The 21,190-nt window shown below is 46.6% G+C and overlaps 1 protein-coding gene across 1 annotated transcript in view; it reads left to right on the forward strand.

Annotated features, from left to right (window-relative positions):
- The window catches only part of MAGI3 (membrane associated guanylate kinase, WW and PDZ domain containing 3), a 176,358-nt gene that overhangs the window by 116,723 nt on the left and 38,445 nt on the right, over window positions 1-21,190 (forward strand). The window contains 4 exon segments of the mRNA XM_028503132.2: window positions 3,584-3,793; window positions 6,549-6,723; window positions 9,905-9,984; window positions 18,329-18,386. Coding sequence (XP_028358933.1) covers window positions 3,584-3,793; window positions 6,549-6,723; window positions 9,905-9,984; window positions 18,329-18,386 — 523 coding nt within the window.

Consider the following 21,190-nt stretch of genomic DNA (forward strand, 5'->3'; position numbering starts at 1 on the left):
CATCCTCACACATGCCTTCTTACAGACCCGCGTGAGCACGGCTGGAATACAGACCCAAGGGCAGGCTTGTTGGGTTATGTACTCTGCAGTCGCCATTCCCACCGGCCCTGCATGAGCGCTTGCTCCTGTAGCAGCTGTAGTAATGACTCCACATCCTCGGCAACGCTGGGCCTTGTCCAGCTCTATCGTTTTGCCGATCTGATGGTTGCAGAAGCGGTTATCTCATTTAAACTTCAGTTTTTCCGGAAGTCAGAGAGCTTGAGCATCTTTTCATTTGCTTATTAGTTTTTTTGGCTTCTGCAAATTGTCTGTTTATTTGTTTTGTCAATTTTTAAAAGATGGGATCTCGATTGCATTCCAGTCCGCAGACATTCCTTAGATGTTTAGATATGTATTTAGGTATTAATTCCTTACCCGATATAGGTGTTTCCTCCCAGTCTTTTCCCTAATAGCCTTGTCCTGTGTCTCTTCATCAAACAGAAATCCTTAGTTTCAGTCTGTCCAATTTTTCACTGTTCTCCTTATGACTTGTATTTTTGAAGTTTTGTCTAAGAAGTCCTTTTCTGCCCTGAGGTCATGAAGATACACTCCTACATTTTCTTCTGCTAAGTATAAAAACATGTTACATATTTGACAAAGTAGCATATTACGTGTTATTAATTACCCTGTGCTCAATTCAAAGGAAATGCAAATTGAAATGTCATAAACCATTTCACATCCATCACATTGCCAACAATTTTAAAGTGTGTTAATTGAAGGAAATGGAAACTCCGCCCGTACACAGCTGGCGAGAGTAGAAAGTGAAACAGTCCCTTTGGGGGAGCGTTTACCAGCTGCCTTGGCAATAGCCGGTAAATTCGAAGGGGCACGGAGTTCTAGCCCAGCAGCTCCCTCTCAGATGCCTGCCCTAGAGAGACCCTGGTCTGCGGGCGTGTGCAGACGGTGCCGGAGCAGACGCTATAGCACTGTTCGGAGCAGGGAGGGGATGGAAACAACTCTCTTTTGTTAGGGGAATGGATAAAATCCACTTTAATCTGTTCATTAAAAAACAGACCATTCTACAGCAGTTAAATGAACTAGAATCGACATGTCAACACAAGTCTTAGAAATAAAACTCTATAAAAAGAAAGTTGCAAAAGGATACATACAGTATACTGTTCAGAAAAAACATATGAAATGTTATTAAGAACACTTTCGGAAGCGTTTATGACCAATAGTATTTGTATGTCACGTATGCAGATACATTTGCATTTGATGTATTCATGTGCAGGGACGTGACACATGCTAACCCCAGGGTAACTCGGAGAGAGCGGGCAGGACAGAGACAGGAAGTTAGGGCTCGTACAGTGTATGTGACCATGTATATCTGTGTCCTTGGGGGAGGAAGGGAGACCTGAAAGAATCTGGCAAAAGTTCATGTCTGGAGGCTGTGTAAATAATAAATAAGGAGGTTTTCTAATACATGAAGTCTGCAACTTCATGTACATATTTTGCCACGCGCACCCACAGTTCTTGTGCACATTATACACGGGATTAGTGTGCCCGTGGTGCGCAGTCATTATGCCCATGTACAGTGCGCATCCTTATCTTCCCTCAAAGATTTGGGCAAAAAAGTGCGTGTTATCCATGGCAAAATATGTTATGTCTGAAATACTAACAGTTCCATGTAAAATGAAAATACCTTCAGAAAAGAAAAAGAGAAAGCTCCAAAGCAGCTTCAAAAGGATGAAAAAATTTGTTAATAACTATCATCAAAGCTCACGAACTTTGTAATTTTATACCTTGCTGTAATCTGCAACCTTGATGTTTTCTAACAACTCAAGTAAAATAGATATGATTTACTTGTAAGCAATGCTTACTATTAAAACCAATACTTTTTTGAAATAAGGAAACTGCCAGAATTTATTGTGAAGTCCTACAATGTGATCAATGATTATGAATAACAATCACAATGTCCTGAATTTTTCTAATTTTCACCCTGGAAAAAAGTTAAGCTTTCTAGAGCTCGATGATAATTGCTAAGAATACACACTGAAATGTGTTTCTAGTAAAAGTCCCATCCTTAGAGAAAACGGACCTTGAATTTTTGTCCTGGCCCCTCCCAGTTCCACACTAGTGGGATTATCAGGCATCACGCAGGAGGGGCTGGCCCATCCTCTTCCCCACGCAGACCTCGGTTTGGAGCATTTCCCTGCCCTTTGCCCCAGAGAAGTGTGGACTGGCTTTTTGTCATCAGTTCCTTGCTTTACTTCCGGGTCGGAAAGTTTGCTGCAATCCCCCTTAGTCTGTTTTAATACAAACCTTTGCCTCCGCCTGCATGACGAGAATAATGCCATTCCAGACCTGGATTTGAAAGCCAGGGAGCAGTGGAGTGGGGGAGAGGCGAGAAGTAATTGAAAAGCTTTCTGGTTTGAATTCACTGTTTTGCTCTGAGGATTTTAATAACAATACCGCCTAAAGTCAAATTTCCAAAGACTGTATCTTAATGCTTTCCCCTCCAAAACATGCCCGACCTACGGTAAACTATGCTGTTTGTAGATGTGCCACAACGTTATGATTGACAGTCTGTGCTTTTTCATCTAGGAAAAATCACCCCATTGTGTACCCCATTAATTTACCTCATGGGGACGAGCATCTTCACTACCTCCTCAGGAGCCAAGGAGTTTGTTTAGAAGATGTGATTTTAAAAATAAAATAAAAGAAGCTCAGTATTTTACTCCCAAATCCTGTTTATCTTTTTATAACATCAGAAGAGGGATCGAGGCAAGGTCAGAGCTAGCAGGAGCCGCAGACTGCTGGTGCGGCCGCATCCACTGAGCACTCTCCCATTATGTTTGGCTGCCTGATGAGAGCCGCATGACAAGTGGAGAAGATATTCAATTGTTTCCATTGTATCCTGGAACATTTATTTTCACTGCAAAAATTACTGATCCTCAAGACTTAACATATTAAAGTATTCTTGCTTTCCTGAGAGTATGCCAATATTGAATTATGCTAATAATGTCTCTATTTGTTCAACAAATTGTCAGATAAAATGATATAATTAGATTCTCAGGAAAACTTTCAGAAATTACTTTTGCATAAACAGCCTACATTTCACTACAGACTGGTTAATTCTTAGCCTTATCCTTTGCCCACGTATTTCCTCATTTTACCAAAACGGTTCATTTTGTGAGTTAGTTTTCTTCTCCTTTACTCCTACTTTTACGCCAATGAGTCTCACACAAGAACACCAGTGCATTTAAATCCACAGATTAGGCCCTCCGTTAGAACCCATGCAAAAAACACAAGCCCTCATAGAATAAATAACCTATACTCATTGAGTCAACTTCCTGGCTTTGGTGCAAATAGTGTTAAAGTGTTAGATAATATATGGTGAAGGGCACTTGAAAAATTAGTTATTTTTACCCTTTCTGCCTCCTCCTCTTCCAAGAAGTGCTTTAACCTCCCTCCATTTGGCTGGCGGTGGTCATTCAGAAACTTCAGTATCAGCCAGCAGGACAGAGACATACACTCGGTGATGTTGTCGTGACTCTTGATTCCACGTGAGTATTTGCAGCTGCTGTCACTTGGTTCATTTCAGGAAACTTCTACGGCACTCCCAAGCCTCCAGCAGAGCCCAGCCCCTTCCAGCCCGACCCCGTGGATCAGGTCCTCTTTGACAATGAGTTTGACGCCGAATCCCAAAGAAAACGAACTACATCTGTCAGCAAGATGGAAAGAATGGACAGCTCCCTTCCCGAAGAGGAGGAGGATGAGGACAAGGAAGCTGTTAACGGCACCGGCACCGCAGGTTCGTAGGCAGACGACCGACTCCCACTGGTCGTCCGGGTGGACTTCAACGTGACGCTGGGTCGGAAGTAGTAAAATTTTTCACAAAGCACACGCAGAGTGAGTGACGAGACTCTAGTATTTTTTTGTCAAGGTTTCATGTGGAACAGACTGTATTTCTGTCAGTCATCTTGTAAGCTGAAGTGAGTTGCCTCAAGTGGCCATTTTGATAAATTAGTCATAAGCTCTCGTTAGTGATAATGTAAGATGACATTACTACAGCGATTTTCAACCAGTGTGCTGCAAGAATTTTTAAAACATGCAATACCTGACTGTCTAGTCAGGGCACTGGCCTTTTCCCTTAGATCGTCAAATAAAGAAATGACTATGGCCAACCCAACAATAGCCCTTGGGTGTGAATAAATCAAAATTATACCTGTTTTTTTGTCGAATCAGCAAAAAATTATTTTTTAAAGATTTTATTTCTTTTTAGAGATGGGGAAGGGAGAGAGAGAAACATCGGTGTGTGGTTGCCTCTTGAGCACCCCCTACTGGGGACCTGGCCCACAACCCAGGCCTGTGCCCTGACTGGGAATCGAATCGGCAGCCCTTTGTTTCTCTGTCTGGCATTCAACCACTGGGCCACACCAGCCAGGGCAGAAAATATATTTTATATTTAGTAATTAGTTTATATGTGCCATGAGATGAAAAAGGTTGAAAATCACTGTCCTACTGCTTCAAAGATTTGAGATTTATTTCTGATGCTGGAATATGGAGGTCTTGTTGGCCCAAGTCCTCCTTTATGGGATATGAAGAAAATGTAGATGTTTTAAGGTATAGCCTTGAACCAAAACAAAGTACGGAGGTTTGGAAATAGGCTAGTAAACGTTATCTGAGAGGTTTGTTAGCAGCACTTTGACTTTACATTCAGAATCAGTCAAAGAAAATGTCCGAATTGACTCATATTTTTTAGTAAATGCAGAACCAACAGGAGTTCGCTGGCGGAGAATCTTCTTCGGAGTACCCCTAAAACTGTGGAGTACCCCTAAAACTGTGGCGATTGTGTAGGAAACTCTCACACTGCTGATTGAGAGTCTGAGGCGGAAACCCCAGAATCACAGTAGAACTGACTCCAGTGCTATTTATTACAGCAATTCCCTTCAAAACACTACAATGTAAGCTTCGTGAGGGTTGGAATTTCTGCTTATTCTGTTCATTGTTGTGTCCCTTGCACCATGGACAGTGCCTGACACATAGTGGAAACTAAAAACTATATGTTATTGGTACCCAGTACGTGAATGGGCTTGATCATGTCCCCGGGTTTGCAGAACCCATCACCATATCACTTTCCTGAAGCTGCCTGACGTTCTCCTCTATCAGCAATCAGAGTTTGCTGTTTAGACTGTATTTATTGCTCCAGCACATTGACCATTCACTCCCCCTGCAGACTGTGAGTCCTGTTTTATGGCCCTAACATCTCACGTAGCTCATGCATTACCCCAATATACCTGGGCGAAAACAGGTCTGGAAAGGTTTAGGTGGGTTCACGTCTCGTTCTTTACCGGTTGTCAAGGGAAATCAGCTTTTTTGTTTGTTTTAGTTGATTGGGGTTGCATCAGTTAATCAAGTTATGTAGACTGAAGCTGTCCAGCTCTATAACACACCGTCTGCAGGTTGTGTTGTGTGTTCACCACCCCAGGTTGTGTGTTCACCACCCCAAGTTGTGTGTCTTTCCATCACCGTTTATCCTGCCCTTACCCCCGACCTCTCCCCACCCCCTGTCATCAAGCCTTTTGATGCTGATGGCAGCTTAGCTCACCCACAGAATTAAGTCTGTTAACTGTTTTAAGACTGGGATTAGAGACTGTGAATTTGTTCCAGTGTGTGGCGATTTACACGTCCTGGGTAAGCAGGGCAAGGAGGACGTGGCCGGGACGTGGGTGGGGGTGAGGAGCAGGGGAGGTGGCGAGTGCTGGGGTGGCAGGGTTGTGGAGCTGGCCTGGACAAAGGAGGGGTGGAGTGCGGATACCGGAGGGATGAGGAGCGTGGCGTGATGATGCCCAGGGCCTCCTCTGAGAGTCTGACTCCGAGGCACTGGCTGCAGTCCGGGGTTACTGTGGTTGTGTGGTAAGTTCTGGAAACAAGTTCAAGGTGCATTCAGTGTGTGCTCCCTGGGCGGTCACGGGGTTTTAGAGCGTGTGCCTGCCTGTGGCCTTGGGGCTCTAAAAGGATGCTAATGCCACCGACAGAGAATTATATTTAACAACAGGAAGTCTGTGGAGTGTGATTCTTAGACGTCAGAGCCATTTGAAAGGCCAGGGTTAATCGCGTGCCAGGCAGCTCGGTGTCGCGGTGAAGAGCCTAGGGGTCGCTGGGGTCGGCATCCTGGCTCTGCTGTTTGTTCGCTGCGTGACCTGACGGAATTAACCCAGCCTCGCCGTGCCTTAGCTTCCTCGTCTACAAAATGGGAAGAGCAGTAATGCATTCTCGTGGGGGCGAGTGAGGGTTATGAATTAATGCCTGTGAAGAGCTTAAACAGGGCCTGACAGTGAAAGGTCCGTGTGGGTGCTCCTACGGCTGTTGTCGTTAGCCTTCTGGGGGTTAGGGGGGCTCGGTGTGCGCTGAATTGGCTCTGGAGCTGCGTTTTGCTTGCGGCAGAGTGCGGACACAGAGCCAGGGGCACCTGCAGGGAGCAAGTGGCATTCCGGGAGGAACGAAGCAGGCTGCTGGAAGAGAGTGCACGTTTACCAACTTCCCCCCTGCTCTGTTCCGAACAGAACACAGGGAGAGGCATTCCGAGCCTTCCGACTGGGCGAGGACCGTCCCGAGTTACAGCCAAACCAGCAGCGCCATGGACTTCCGGAACTATGCGATGAGAGAGGAGACCCTGGAGCCGCTGCCCAAGAACTGGGAGATGGCCTACACGGACGCGGGGATGATCTACTTCATCGAGTAAGCAGCACCTGCCCCCTCGCCCGCGCGCCCTGCGCTGCGGGACCCGTCAGGAGCAGCTCAGCCTCGCTCTCACGGCTTCCCTACTGCCTCTTTTCTTCTTTAAAACCTTCTTCGTCCACAGCATAGTTGGTTCTTAATCTGACTTTTTCCCTGGAGGGTGTTTTGTTTTTATTTGACTTAGACAAAAGGATAGTGTATTCAATCTCTGGTTTTAGGAAAACAGGAGGATTAAAAACAGATTCATCACTAATAATGAAAAATGTAAGAAATAAAGAGGGTTTTGCTTTGCTTTTTTTTTTTTTAACCTTCAGGTATGTTATCCCTCTTAATGAGCATTTCTAGAAAGTCTGTTAATGAGCACCTCTAGAAAGGAATTACTGTATGAGGAAAGACATATTTCTTATCTGAGCTAAGTATTTTTAGTCCTAGAGTTTGGGTTTGGTATTTTCAGGCAAATAGGATGAGGGAGGAAAATCACTGATCCTCAGAATAATTGGTAAAATATAAACACACACACACACACACACACACACACACACTGTGACATGAAAAAGCACTGTGGATGTGCCTGCATCTACAGAGATACAGAATACCCTGTGTATTCAGTCAGCCTACAGGTTTATATTGCTTGCACCTGAGAATATTACATAAATAATTATCAGCAATTTTATCATGAAGTATTTTTATGTTTTCATGCAGCTATAGTTTCTATCTTTGAACTAGCCTACCCAGAGGTAGAGTATCAATGGAGTGAAGGTGCAGTGTGTAATCATTAAAACACTGGGGACTGGACACTGTACCCCGAGAAGAGCGCGGCCTCAGCAGCGCGTCAGGGGTAGCGGATCTGGATGTGTTTCCTCAAGTGGTCCCAGATCCCACATCCTTCACCTAGAATGAGCATCTTGCTGCCCCGAGTGCGATTCTGGTACTTAAAGGATGTAGATTTTGTGTGCATGGTGTTCTTTTTACCATATGTGGTGAATTACTGATTTTGCTTTACATTTATATAAATAGTAACGACGCGGATTATACACAACAGACAAAATCAGGTATACTCTTCTCGATGGGCAATTTAAGGAGTTTTTTTAGGGTGATTTAGACTTTTGACTTCCATGATGACTTTAGAATTAAACCCCCAAGTAAGAGGCAGAGTCACTCACTGTAAGTAGCTAGAAGATCTTCAGAAACCGATTATGCGACATTGAATCTGATGCTAATTCACCCTGCAAACGGGGTAAGTTAGTAAATTGTGGGGGTGGGGAATTTGTGTAAGAAATGTCTTTGTAGGCAAACATTATCAAAATGTAAGATCTGAAACTATTAAACTTCTAGAAGAAAACACAGGGGGAAAGCGTTATGACATTGAACTTGGCGAGGACTTCTTGGGCACGACACGAAAAGCACAGGCAACAAAAGCCAAAACAGAGAAATGCGCCGCATCACACCTACAGAGCGGAATGCAGCCGAGAGAGACAGTGGGCAGGGTGCAAGGCAGACTCGGGGACAGGAGGGAATACTTGGAAACCATTGTCTCAGAAGGGGTCAGTCTCCAGACCAGAGGGGAATATTACTCGCTGCCGGATAGAGCTCTCTCGTTTGCCGTAGCTGAAGCGTTTGGTCCGTGTCACTGGTGCTGTCAAAGCATGCCTCTGTGAGCAAGGGACGCTGGGCGGCAGTCTGCAGCTCCTGTGTTCTGGGTGTCACCTCGTGAGCATCTCTTTCCCTTCAGAAACAGCGGGTGAAATCCTAGTGGAGGGCCCGTGTCTGCTAACGCAGCAGTGAAAGTTTTGGCTCATTGAAACCAAAGCTAGCTTTCCTAAAGTAACTGTTTTTCATTTGGTTTTGTTAAGATATGCTCGTGTTTTGTTTTGTTTTTTTAACAATGTACATGTGCTGCTAGGCCTCTGTGGAGTCTTCATCCTTTTCATTTTGCTAAAATGGATTTAACTGGAGAAATTATCCGACAGAATGGGTAACAGACTTTCTAGAAACAACCCCAATGTCTCCCTCCCACTGAGATCACCCACATTCAGAATACAAAGGAAGTTCCTACCACTCTCCAGTGTGTGTGCTGGCTGGGCGTGGGAGGGGCTGCTCTGCAGGGGGCTCAGGAGTTGGAACAGGTGTGTGAGGAGCTGATTAATGCCCTGAAGCCTTCGCTCCAATCCCGAAGACTGGCCTGGCCGGTGCAGAGATCAGCGAGTTGATCTCCTGACAAAGACCCCAAGAAAACACACCTTGTTCACCTGGCCACTCCCACACTATTTGATGATAACTTTTCATTTTGTTGCTTCCCTGTATATTTTCTACTGTGATTTTATCTTTCTTGACTCCCCTCGTATTTCAGATACTCAAACTCCAATATAACACTGTTTGCCTGCCCCGCAGTGTGATGGTTCTGACTCAGCACCGGTTTCTGCTGTGCGGTGGCCTGGCGTGAGGTTCGCCGTGGCCTCTAGTGAAATTAAACAGATGCTGCCCTTTGAAGGCATCTGTGGCCTGCCTCCTAATAAAACGGGGTGTGGGGCGATCTTTCTGTTCCACCTTTTTTTTTTCCTATTAAATATGTGGCCCATACTGATGAAAACTTAGTTTCACAGAGTTGAGTTTAATTCTACCCATCATTTTTACTCAACATATTGCAGAAACAGACACGGCGACACTTTTTATTTTATTTGCCTCTACATTGTTTTGTTTCACGTAGCCCCGGGAGCCCAGAGGCTGTGTCTGGCTGTTCATCTCTGTGTTCCCAGCCCCTGGCACAGTGGCCCCACATCACAGGGGCTGGAGAAATGCGGTGTCTCTTGTGGGGAAGGAGGAAGGAATTCAGCCAGCGAGCAGATAAGCTTCTCAGCGATAACGCAGAGCAGAGGGCCGTGGCTCACGCTCGGAAACATTTTGACCGCTTTAAAGAGTGTCCTCTGCACTTGTCCTCGTGTCCCTTCCTGAGAACCTCCGTTCTCAAAGCCGTGCCTCTGGCCTTGCGTCCCCTTTAAGGCAGTTGTGCAGTAACAGACCCAGAGCAGCGGGATTATTGACTCGGAGGAGGACCCGCGGAGCCTGCAGGAGATGAACATTCTAGCGTCACACACCGTTCAGTCACTTTCAGTCTTTGCTTTTGATAGTGTCTTTCTCCCTCTCTGTGTCACTGTTTCTAACTGGAATCTTTATTCTGCAGCCACAACACCAAAACCACCACCTGGTTGGATCCTCGTCTCTGTAAGAAAGCGAAAGCCCCCGAGGACTGTGAAGACGGAGGTAGATACAGAGCCTTTTATACCGTACTCTCGTAGTCGCGCCTCACTCTCCTCGCGCAGACGGTGGGTGTGTTTTCCGAGGTCCTAGGCAAACCGAGGTGTGCGGGGTGCGTTAGCACCTCATCGTACTCACCCGACCGGCAACCGACCGGCAACCGACCGGCAACCAGTGGTCCTGTCGCTGCCTCTGACTTAGTGAGAGACTTTCTTTCTCTCTTTTTTAAGGATTATGCGATTAAGTCTCTTGTGAAAAATCTCAGTACAGATACATTTGTCGCCTTTCTTTACGTGTACTTTAAAGGTAATTGTTTTAATAATAGACCAACTTGACAAACCTCAAAAGTTCTTAATAGCTATTTTTTAAAAATTAGGTACATTTTCAACCACAGAGTAGCCTCATCGTGCTTGTTAAGCTTTCAAAAATATGTTTAATTTAGTGTCACAAGGCTAGGTATGCTGGTATCTAGGGCTAATTTTTAGCCGTTTAGAGCAGCATTGGAAACCCCATGAAAGTCTTTAATAAACCCACCACCCCACAATTCGTACTGCTTAGTACTGAAATTCTTTAAGAATCATTGGATGATACTGCTTGTCTGTGTTGTATGTTATTGATTGTGTTTAGTGGTAGAGTCTTGCAAGTAAGTATAGAATTTACCCTAACCAAAATCGCTCGCCACGCCTTCTTGAGTACAGGGTGCAGGTGAAAAGAACTGTGTTCATTTCGTGTCACTCATCAGAAATGAAGTACCTTAGTTTAAAAAAAACAGTGGCTTAGAATGAGGTTCAGATAGTTCCCCCTATAGACTGAATTCCAGTCCTTTACAAAACATTAAACAGAATTGTTCAGCATGATTGCCGTGTTAAGAATTTTCCTAGGAACAAGCAGTCGGAAAATGGAATTATTTAAAATTTCTATCTGCAATGACTTTTTAAAAAAATTAAATGTGGGCGAGCAAATATACTGGAAGATGTGCAGGTCTTCTACACTGAAAACTCTAAAACGCCCCTGAGAGAAATGAATGAAAACCTAAAATAATTGAAGAGATATACACTACGTTCATAGATTGGATGGCACAACATTGTTGATGAGGTGAACATCGTTAACATTTTCTCTAAATTGATATCTAAATCAAATACAGTCCTAGTTAAAATCCTGAAAGTTTGCTTGGAAGAAGTCGACAGGCGGATTCTAAGACACAGGTGCGAGCACAGAGGCTGTATTCCGTTGTGTGTACGCACCACGTCGTCTTCGTCCAGTCGTCGAGCGAAGGACACTGCCACTGCTTCCGTCTTTGCCGCAGTGAACCTAGCAGTTCATGTGTCTTTGCAAATAAGTTCTTCAGGCAGGTACCCAGGAGCCGGGTCCTGTGGTGACTCTGCCCTTAATTTCTGTGGAAGCTCCGTATGTTTTCCACGGTGGCCGTGCAGTGTGTGCTCCCACCAGCAGCGAACCAGGGTTCCTTTTCCTCCACAACCTCCCCGACCCTTGCTACAAGAAACAATTTTCACAATCATTTCTGTAACATACTTACCTTGTGCGTAGGGCTTTCAGCGGTAAGTTCTTTGTGGCAAGGTCAGCCGCTGTAACCTAAACTATGTAACGCTGCAGAATTTGACTTTTCGAGGTCGTGAATGTGGCATCGGTCTTCCCAGCACGTCTGTTTGCTGGTCTCCGTCCTCTTTCCTGCCCACTAATTGTTTCGAGTTCAATTCTCTGCTGTTTCCTGTTTTCCCTTGGAGAGTGGACTCATTTTCATAGCTCCGAGTATCAATCGACTGTAGTCGGGTCCCTTATCTACATCTCCAGTATTGTTCTCTGTTCAAAATGCTATTTCCGTATTTCCTATTGACTTTCTGTTTGGTTGTCCCACTAGCACTTCAAATAAACGAATTTAAAAGCAAACAGTTTTCTCTGGAAGCTGCCCCTCCCTCCCTCTTTCCCTCAGGGGGGCGGTCCTCACACACCCCCCTGGCCACACCCCTGCAGCCGCACTTGCCCCTCCCTCTCCTCTCACTCCTCCCTCTCCTCTGGCTCCAGCGCCTCCAGTTTCCAGGCCTGCTGCTCTTTCCTTCCCCTGCTTTGCCGCCGTATGTATTAGTGTGAAAAGTGTTCAGCGTACAGACACAGTGGTGGAGTTTTACAGTGTACGCCCACCACTGAGATACTCCGATGAACATTTTGCGGCGTTTGCTTTTCCACACGGCTGTCTGTCCATCTGTCCCTGCTTTCTGTCCCTGCTTTCCCCTTTCCGCCTTTCTCTCCTTTCCTGCGCTCCCCACGCACTCGCGTTGTCTTCAGACTTTTCTCCCCCTGGAGTGACTTCTCCAATGTGTCCCTCCTGCCGGTGGTCTCCAAAACGTTGGCATTTTCAAACTATCTCTTGTTAGAACTTATTTTTCATAACGTTTCTTTTAGGAAAAGAAAGACAAATTAAGCTTCTCTTACTGTTTCAGAGACAGGCTGGCAATTCTGTGTGTGACTGTATGTGATTATCACATTCACCAACCACCCAGAGTACTAATTACGCCTGTCAAAGGCACTGTGGAGTTTTGTAGTTTATTTTGCCCAGTTTAGTGGATTTAGAGACCATGTTACATAGTTTTGGGGGTTTTCTTTAAAGAATTTTATCTATTTTAGAGAGAGGGGGAGGGAGGGAGAAAGAGAGGTAGAGAAATATGAAATTTGTGGTTACCTGTCATGTTCCCCTAACTGGGGGCCTGGCCTGCAACCCAGGCTTGTGCCCTGACTGGGAATTGAACCAGTGACCCTTTGGTTCTCAGGCTGGCGCTTAATCCACTGAGCCACACCAGACAGAGCCATGTTACATAGTTTTTAATCCAGACAAAACTAAAATGTGACTTTAAAGCTTTCCTGCAAAGATAGTACCAATTGAAGATAATACAAACACACAAGCCCAAATGAATAGTAAGAAAATAGCAGAGCTGACAGTTTTCATATTTTGCTTATGCTTTATTTCGTACATATTAGTAGAGCAGTGCATACATATTTATGCATAAATATATATCTTGGAGGCACATGTTCAAGTTTTTTACTGATAAGGCCACAGGATCAAGAAGCTTCAGCCACGTTGCCTGTTGACCTTTGTAACATATTACCACCTTCATGCCTCCCCACTCGGATGCCTGTAACGGCTCCCTGCTGTCAGCAGAAGTCTAGACTTCTGGTGAAGAAGAAAAGGCTTTGGATAAATAACTGCACCATCATCTATATTTTCCCAAGTACTTTCATATCAGAAATATGAACTACATTTGTCTTTGCCTTTGCTGTGTGCCCGTGTGTCTGCCAGGACCCAGCCCCACGCCCCGTGTCCGCCCGGCTCACGGCTGCTCGTCCTTCTAAACTCACATCCCAAGTACAGGTTCCTTGTCACCTCCTCTGTCATTCTTTTCCAGACCAGAGACAGGCATTCTCTCTTCTGTGCTAACCAGCACCATGTGGCACGTGTCTATTCTAACACCAGTTACATTGCACTGTTAGTAAATGCCTGTGTTCCAGAAGGGCAGTCGCTTTGTCTCATTCATCTCTCTATCCCTTCAGCAGAGACGCAAGTGTGTGGAAGGGTGGGGGGCAGGGAGGGAAGGAGGGAGGGAAGGAAGGGAAGGAAGCAAGGAAGCTGCCCTGTCCCCAGATTGTTCTGGTCCCCCTTCTTGCGGAAGTTCTGGGCGAGGCCGTGAACAGTGAGCCCGTCTTCACTCACTCACGGGTTTGGAGGCCACGGAGGACCGACGCACAGGAACTGGAGAGATGAGCACAGGTGATGTGGCTCTGGCCCCGCATCTGTGTGCACTCGCCACGGCCTTTCCCCTGTGGGAGGCGGACTCAGGCGTCCACCTGCAGGCCCGCCCACGAGGCAGGCGCCGAGAGGCCAGAGCGGGTTGCACGCGCTCTGCAGGCCAGCCAGCACACACAGCCCTGGGCCAGGCCTGCTGAATTCACTCTGATCCCACCAGTCAGAGAAGACATTTTTCCATCCTTGGAGAAGAAAATGAAAAGGCTCAGAGAACTGGCAGTGTTTCTGCCATGCTCACCCCTCAGTGGAAGGTGGGAAACAGGGTGACCGTGTCCCCTAAGGCTCTTTGCATCGAGGGTGACCAGTGTCTTGGTCAGCTCGGGACTAGCCCGCGTGTTCTGTCACCCAGCGTGGGTGTGAATAGCGAGCACCTCACTGTGCGGTCAGCCCGCCGCGGCCGCCCTGAGACAGAGCAGCCGGAACGGCATTTGGCTCCCACGGTGCTGTTCCCCGCCCCCACGCCCCCCCTGCTTTTCCATCCACGGTTGGTCTAGGCAACCTCGTCGGCTGCCATGCCTTGACCCCCGCCCCCCGCCCCCCCCCCCCCCCCCCCCCCCCCCGTGTCTCGCAGATCCTTGTCTCCCCACACTTCTCTCCCGGGGGCCACGTTCATGACCTGAAGAGACCATTGGGTGTTCTGGCCGTGATGTGGCGCAGGCCCCCGGGCAGAACCCGCCCCCCCCCACCCCCCAAGACTGAGCTCAGCCTCCCGCCTCCCTTGGGTTCCTGCCCTCGGCAGGGGGCACCACCTCCTCCCAGTTCCTGGAGCTCAGAACGGATCCTCACCCTCAACTCTCTTCTCACCGCACCTTCTTCACTGCGGCCAGCCCCCCACACCGGTTCTGTTGGTCTGGCTTTCATACAGCGCCTGCCATTTCCTCGGTGTCCAGGGCACTGGACCAGGCCCTTCTTACGCATCCTCTGTCGTCCACATGCCTCCGAGTCCAGATCCATGCCTCCTTCCTGTGCCCACAGCTCGTTCCCAGTAGATGTTTAACAAGTGTTTGATGAACTTTCTTTGTCATTTTCATACCCACAAGGTGTTAACCTGGGCATCGCATCGGCCTCCCCCCTCAAATCCTCCCGTCGGCCACTGAGCCCCGTTGCTCTGGCCTCCTCGTCCCTGTTCCCCGTGCTTTCTCCCCAGCCCCTCTGCCACCACCCCCTTCCAGCCTTCACAGTTTCTTGTCTGGGCTCTTAATGGCAGGTTTTATTTGTCTGCCTCTCTCTTCCCTCCGCTTCACCCGTTTCATCCTCTGTGACTGCTGCCCGTCATCTTCCTCAGAGGTAAATGTCATCGCATCACAGCCCAGCGTAATCAGCCCCGTCACCATCAAGATTAGGATCGGGCTCCTTCCCGTGGCACCACAGACGCGAGGTTTGGTGCTCGCTTGTGAGGGGGCACCTTGCATACACCCTTCACTCCAGCCCAGCCCAGTCATTGGTAACCACGGGAAAGGCCGGGCATCCTCACACCTGCATGCTCCTTGGTGGGCCCAGATGGCCGCCCCTCCCCCACCCCGGACGGCCCTTTAAGACATCACCCGCCTTCAGAAGGCGCTCCTGGTAGCTGCTCGTACCTGGCAGGCAGTGTCCTTCTTCTGCACCGCCTGCGTTTATCCTCATGATGTCATCCCTCTCTCCTGTCTTCCTGTTTAGACAACTGTTGAGATCAGGAATTGTGTTTCCTTTTTTTTTTTTTTGAATTTATTGATTTGGGCAGGGTTCATTGATTTGTTGTTCCACGTATTGATGCATTGGTTGCGCCTCATATGTGCCCTGAATGGAGATCAAACCTGTAACCTTGGTGTGTTGGGATGATATACTCTAACCAAATAAGCTAACAAGCCAGGGCCAAGAATTGTTTCTAATTTTAGTTTTGCATAAGGAAGGAAAGAGGAGGAAGAGAAAGAAGGGAAAAAGGAAAAAGGGAAGGAAAAGGAAATCAGTGAAAGCATTGACTCCCTGGTAGTGTATAAAATTGCTCGGTACCTTGAAATGGGAAAATAATCACTTCGTCATCTGTATTAAATCTGCCCCGCCAAAAAACTGGCTAACGGTGTCACTCCCTGGAAGGGTTGGTAGTGATTACTTAAAGGAACCCACAGGGTAAACGACCAATTTTACTCTCCTGAGGATGAACGAAGTTGATCTGTTCGTTGCTCATTGCTTTACATGTTAACTAAAATGCTGAATTAATTTCCAGGTTAACTCTGAAGTACATTTATGTTGGTCTTTTGTCCTTGTTAAGCAATAATGCATTTCTTTTTAGTGAATTTTCCGGATAGCAGGGGGAGTGTTTCACCTGTCTCTGTGGTTCCTTCGATCGCTGCAGACTTCCCGAAAGACAAGGTGGTCTGGTTGTGTGTGGTCGGACACTTCATCTCCCCACAGCACCACTCAGTTCCCGTGCCAGCTGAAGGAAATTTCTATTAAAAGGAAAAACTCTTTCCTGAAAGATCCTTAATGATAATACCTTGGTAATATTATTATAGAACAGTTCTGCCCGGGTAGGTAGCTCAGTTGGTTAGAGTGTCGCTCCGATACACCAGGGTTGTGGGTTCAATCCCCGGTCAGGGCGCATACAAGGATCAACCAATGAATGATGAATAAGTTGAACAACAAATAGATGTGCCTCTTACTCCTTCTCTCTCTCCCCATCTTCCTCTCTTTCTCTAAAATCAATACATTAAAATATATATATTATTACAGAACACTTTTAGAGATATTATCCAACAAATACTCTTATCCATGTAACAGTTGCTTGGTCATAAAATATTGCTCCTAGTTAATTGGCGGTGGTTTGCGTCAAAGATGTGGAAGATCGAAGTGAACAGAAATGTATCTCAGTTCTTCTGTTTTCACCCAGTAGTTACTTTTCAACTCTTCTCATCTTTTCTACCTCAAACATTTCAACCAGGGCTTTCAAAGGAAAACCACAGAACCTCAGCGCGGTTTGAAGCCACCAGTTGCTACACACACACATACACACACACAGGCAGAAAACATGCTGGAGAAAGGGGGTGGATGGAGGTGATGGACACATTTTCATCAAGAGCCTAGTCATCTATGTTCTCCTATTCGGTATGTGCAATAGTATTTTTTATTAGCACATAAGAGATTGCAAAGCTTATTAGGTTTATTATACTGGAACTTTTACTGATAAAATTGATAACATCATAATTGGCCAAATGATAAAATATCAACAAATCTTTTGATGTGCCCAAGCCCATTTCCTGTCTGGTATGCACCGCACCATCTGTGTGTGTGTGTGTGTGTGTGTGTGTGTGTGTGTGTTTTAGCACAGCCGAAAAGCACTCTGAAAGAAATGGAAGAAGATAAAAGTGGGGGGTTTCTGTTGGAAAAATCTTCAGTTTTTTTGGTTCTATTTTACAAGTCAGTTACTAACAATAAATAATATATAATGACCCTGTGTAAGCTGTTTCTTTGTTACTACCCAAGGCACTGCGGTGGTTAAGTAAAATTTCCTTCAGCTACTCAGATCAAGTTAATGTGAGGGAAAGTAGGTATTTTGTTGGATTTTAAGCAAATCTAGCTTGCCCACTTGAAATGGAAAAGATCCAGGGCTGGACTTCCCTCTGGGGAGACGGGGGTCAGAATACGATAGATGTGGTCGGCACGTCACACAGATCGTGCCGAAAAGCTTGGGGCGCAGCTGCTTCCCGTGTTGGACTGCGGGGCGAGCGTGACTCACGTCAGGGTCACGGAGCTTTTTAAATGAAAGGACTGTAACAGCCTCTCTCCTGAGCATGGTTTCACCTTCCGCAGTTTCAGTTACCTGTGGACAACCGAGGTCCGAAAGTATTAAACGGAAAATTCCAGAAATAAACAGTTCGTAAGCTGTAGATTGCACATTGTTCTGAGTAGCGTGATGAAATCTCAAGTTGTCCTGCTCTGTCCAGCCCAGGATGGGAATCCTCCCTTTGTCCAGCGCGTCCACACTGTATCCCCCCGACCCACGGTTGCTTCGTAGCCATCGGGGCTATCAGATTGACTGTCACACCGTAAAAGTGCTTGTGTTCGAGTCACCCCTGTTTTCCTTGTTGTCGTGGCCCCAAAGTGCAGGAGTAGTGATGCTGGCCGTTCAGACACACCAACGTGAAGTGCTTTAAGTGAAGAGGTGTGCGGGGATGGGAAACATCATAACATATACAGGGTTCGGTGCTATCGGCAGTTCCAGGCATCCACGGGGGGCGATCTTGGAACGGATCCCTGAAGGATAAGGAGGGACTAGTCTCTGCCAGGTGGTTTTTTAAATAATTAGCATTTTTATGGCTTGCAATTCAGATAAACACCTTTGAGTGTAATGTCCTCTCGTGTTCTGAGGTTCTGGTCACTTGCCGAGACTCCCCTGGCTATTGAAGAGCCACTCAGACTCAAGCCGTTTGCTCTTTCTAAGTGAGCCCTCAGCTCTCTGTCTGTCTCCCGGCTATGCAAATTCACTCCCTGGCGAATTCTTTTCTGTTGGTTTTGAAGCAGGCATTTTGCTCAGTTCTTTCTTTTCTCTTGCAGAACTTCCTTATGGCTGGGAGAAAATAGAGGACCCTCAGTACGGGACGTACTATGTCGAGTGAGTCTGTTACCTCCGTCACTGTTCTCGCTAACGTGGGGCTTCCACTGCACAGCTTTCGGGGCTGCGGACCACCTCGCTTCCTGCTGCTGCCGCCGTCCAGCGGTCACGGCTTTCCAGGGAGGGGGTGAGAGGGCGGGGCCTGAGCCTTTACTTCCCAGACTCCGGGCTTCCGGGAAGCTAGGGGGTGGTTGCTGGTGGTGGGTAGCTGGAGACGTCACCCTCACTACAACAGCCTCTAAAGAGAAAGGCAGTGGACCGAGAACCGTGAAACGTGAACGCTGAAGGTCACTTCCAACACAAAAGCTACTCGGTTTTGAAAACCAGGAGAGAACTTGAAGGGCAGTGTATCATATGACCCAAAATTCTGAGGTGTGTGATTAAAAGTGTTCTCTCTCTCGAGGAGTTATTCCAGGAAAACTTGGTAATTTGGGGGGATGAGTGACAGCTGCTCCTCCCACAGCTGTTTAGGGTGGCATTTAAACAGACAGGTGTTGGCATGGAACTCCAGACACCTGGCTTTGCCAGCCAGAGAAGTGAAGGTAATGTCAGCACCTAATTTTTCCTTCCCCTTTTCTCCATTTATCGAATTGCTACATTGTTATGATTATCGGGGTTGCTTGTCTTCCAAATGCTACAGATACAACTTTGACCTGGGGCATCTCGTACCAGACGGTAATTGCATCAGAAATGTTACTGTTTCCCTGGAAACTAGAAGCCTCAGCCTATTGCCTGTATAGTGAAGGCAAAATGATATTGTCACCTGGAACATGTAGCAAACCTGAGAACCTTCTAGTTTTATGATCACTTACTAGTTTGTTATCACGTGTTGGCATAAACAAGTACCAGTTCCTGATGTTCATCCTTAAAGTACCTCAGACGCCTGCTGTAACTCTAGTCTGTATCCTGATGTGCGGCTCGTCCCTTGAGTCATTTTGCTGAGAGAGATTTTGGGACATGCTTAAAACTCTAACTTGTACCCTAAGGAAATGACTCAGTCAGTGTGGCCCTTAAATCTATAACGTCAATGTCGATAGTTTGGTTCCTTTGACAGGTGATGCTAATTTTATTTCCATTGTGCTATTAAATATCTTGCTGGTATTGTGATGTGAAAAGTACATAGCAGCTCTTGGTTATTTTCTCTAACGCAGATTTAGTTACAATAAAGAAACAAACATTTTTGAAGTCCAGAGAAATATTTGAAGGCCAACTAAAAGGGTTTGTGAGATTTGTTTTTCTCCCTAGTAGTTTAGTCGCTTTAAATTGGGCTTCAGTCCACTATTATGTGCCATGGGCACTTTGAACGTTTCTGAGATAATGACTCTCATCCTCCTATTGTCCGTTCCAAATGAATTCGAACATGTGGTCAAGAGGTGAAAGTCATCTGCCTGTTACAGACTCGTGGGCTGAGTGCTCTGGTTCTCATTAAGCAAAGCTATCATATCATAGGCGCAGCAGCTCGGGGGCAGACCCTGGAGTCACCCGCTCCCAGCCGTCACTCCTTGAGGCACGTGCACTAGCGGACATCAGCAGCGGCAGCAACGGGGTTCGGTCTGATTGTTCCCCGAGCGCGCTCGTTTTGCAGGCAGATAATTCATGAGATTAAGAAGGAGCAGGCCGTACTGGAGACGCACGTGAGCGTGAGTCGGCCGATCTGTGGAATTGGCTGCGCTCCCAGACCGTTAGCTCTGGCACCGCGAGCACACAGCCATCCGCAGCGAGTTTGCTGATGGAGATAAAAAGCTGTTGCGGGAACGGGCCGCTCTTGGCTCTCCCGGCGTGTCAAACCAGATGGCACCGCGATTCTTGGCAGGGGCCGGCTGGCAGTAACGCCGGCTGCAGCGGCGGCATTTGTTTCTGTGTGAGTTCTGATTTCCGAGTCCGAGATTCCGACATGGCTCATGTAGTTTTGAAAATAAAATTGTTCCAAAAACTGAAAGGCAGGCCTTCCAGAAGAACGCCTGTAGAAGGAACGTCGTCTCATTGTACTGCATTAAACTCCGGTGGCCAAGGGAAAGCACACGATCCAGCACCTCAGACTCTCCACGGAGGAGTAATGGTTTTGTGTGCTGAGATGAACTTTTAAAACCCATGTGGTGTACACACAACTCTTAGCACAGATGAGATTCCAAATCATGCAAATGTATTTAATCGTGCTTGTTGGCTACCCTGATTTAATTTTTCTGATAATCTTTAATCTCCTCTCTTCACATAGCCAGTCATATGGAAAACAAAATCTGTTACATCTTAGCCATGTTGCAAATATAAGTAACTAAGGGAAAAGGAGACTGTTTTTACTTTTTTTGTTTTGGGGAAGCATTTTAATCTAGGCAGTTTAAGGTGACAGATGCAGTTCCTTCACTACCATCTTACATTCTCCTGTCAGAATTTTCAGGAAAAGGATTCCTCATTTGCATATTTCTATTCTCTTCTCCCACACATTGCAAAGAGGATAAATACGAATTACTACTTTTTATGTTCTGATATCTGGGAGGCAAAGTGAGTCACTCTAGCTCTGGATGACGTGAGGAGTGAGCCAGGGTCCTTCCTAAACAGGTTTATTCTTATTTTTTTGAAGTGCCAGTTTCTAGTTGTTTCATTTTTTTCAAGAATATGAAAATGTCCGTATTGAGTGAATACCTTTAGAGTAGCACCTAGCTTAACACCAGTGATCTTCATTTTCGCCAAAGGCTAAACAGTTAGTTGATCAGGCGCCCCTCGCAGTCAGAAGCAAGAGCGCACTCGAGCTTTCGTGCCGTCAGAGCCCATGGAGTGCCAGGCGGAGCTGGCCAGCTGCAGAGCTC

Source organism: Phyllostomus discolor, chromosome 14 (genome assembly GCF_004126475.2).
Source record: "Phyllostomus discolor isolate MPI-MPIP mPhyDis1 chromosome 14, mPhyDis1.pri.v3, whole genome shotgun sequence".
Classification (NCBI taxonomy): domain Eukaryota; kingdom Metazoa; phylum Chordata; class Mammalia; order Chiroptera; family Phyllostomidae; genus Phyllostomus; species Phyllostomus discolor.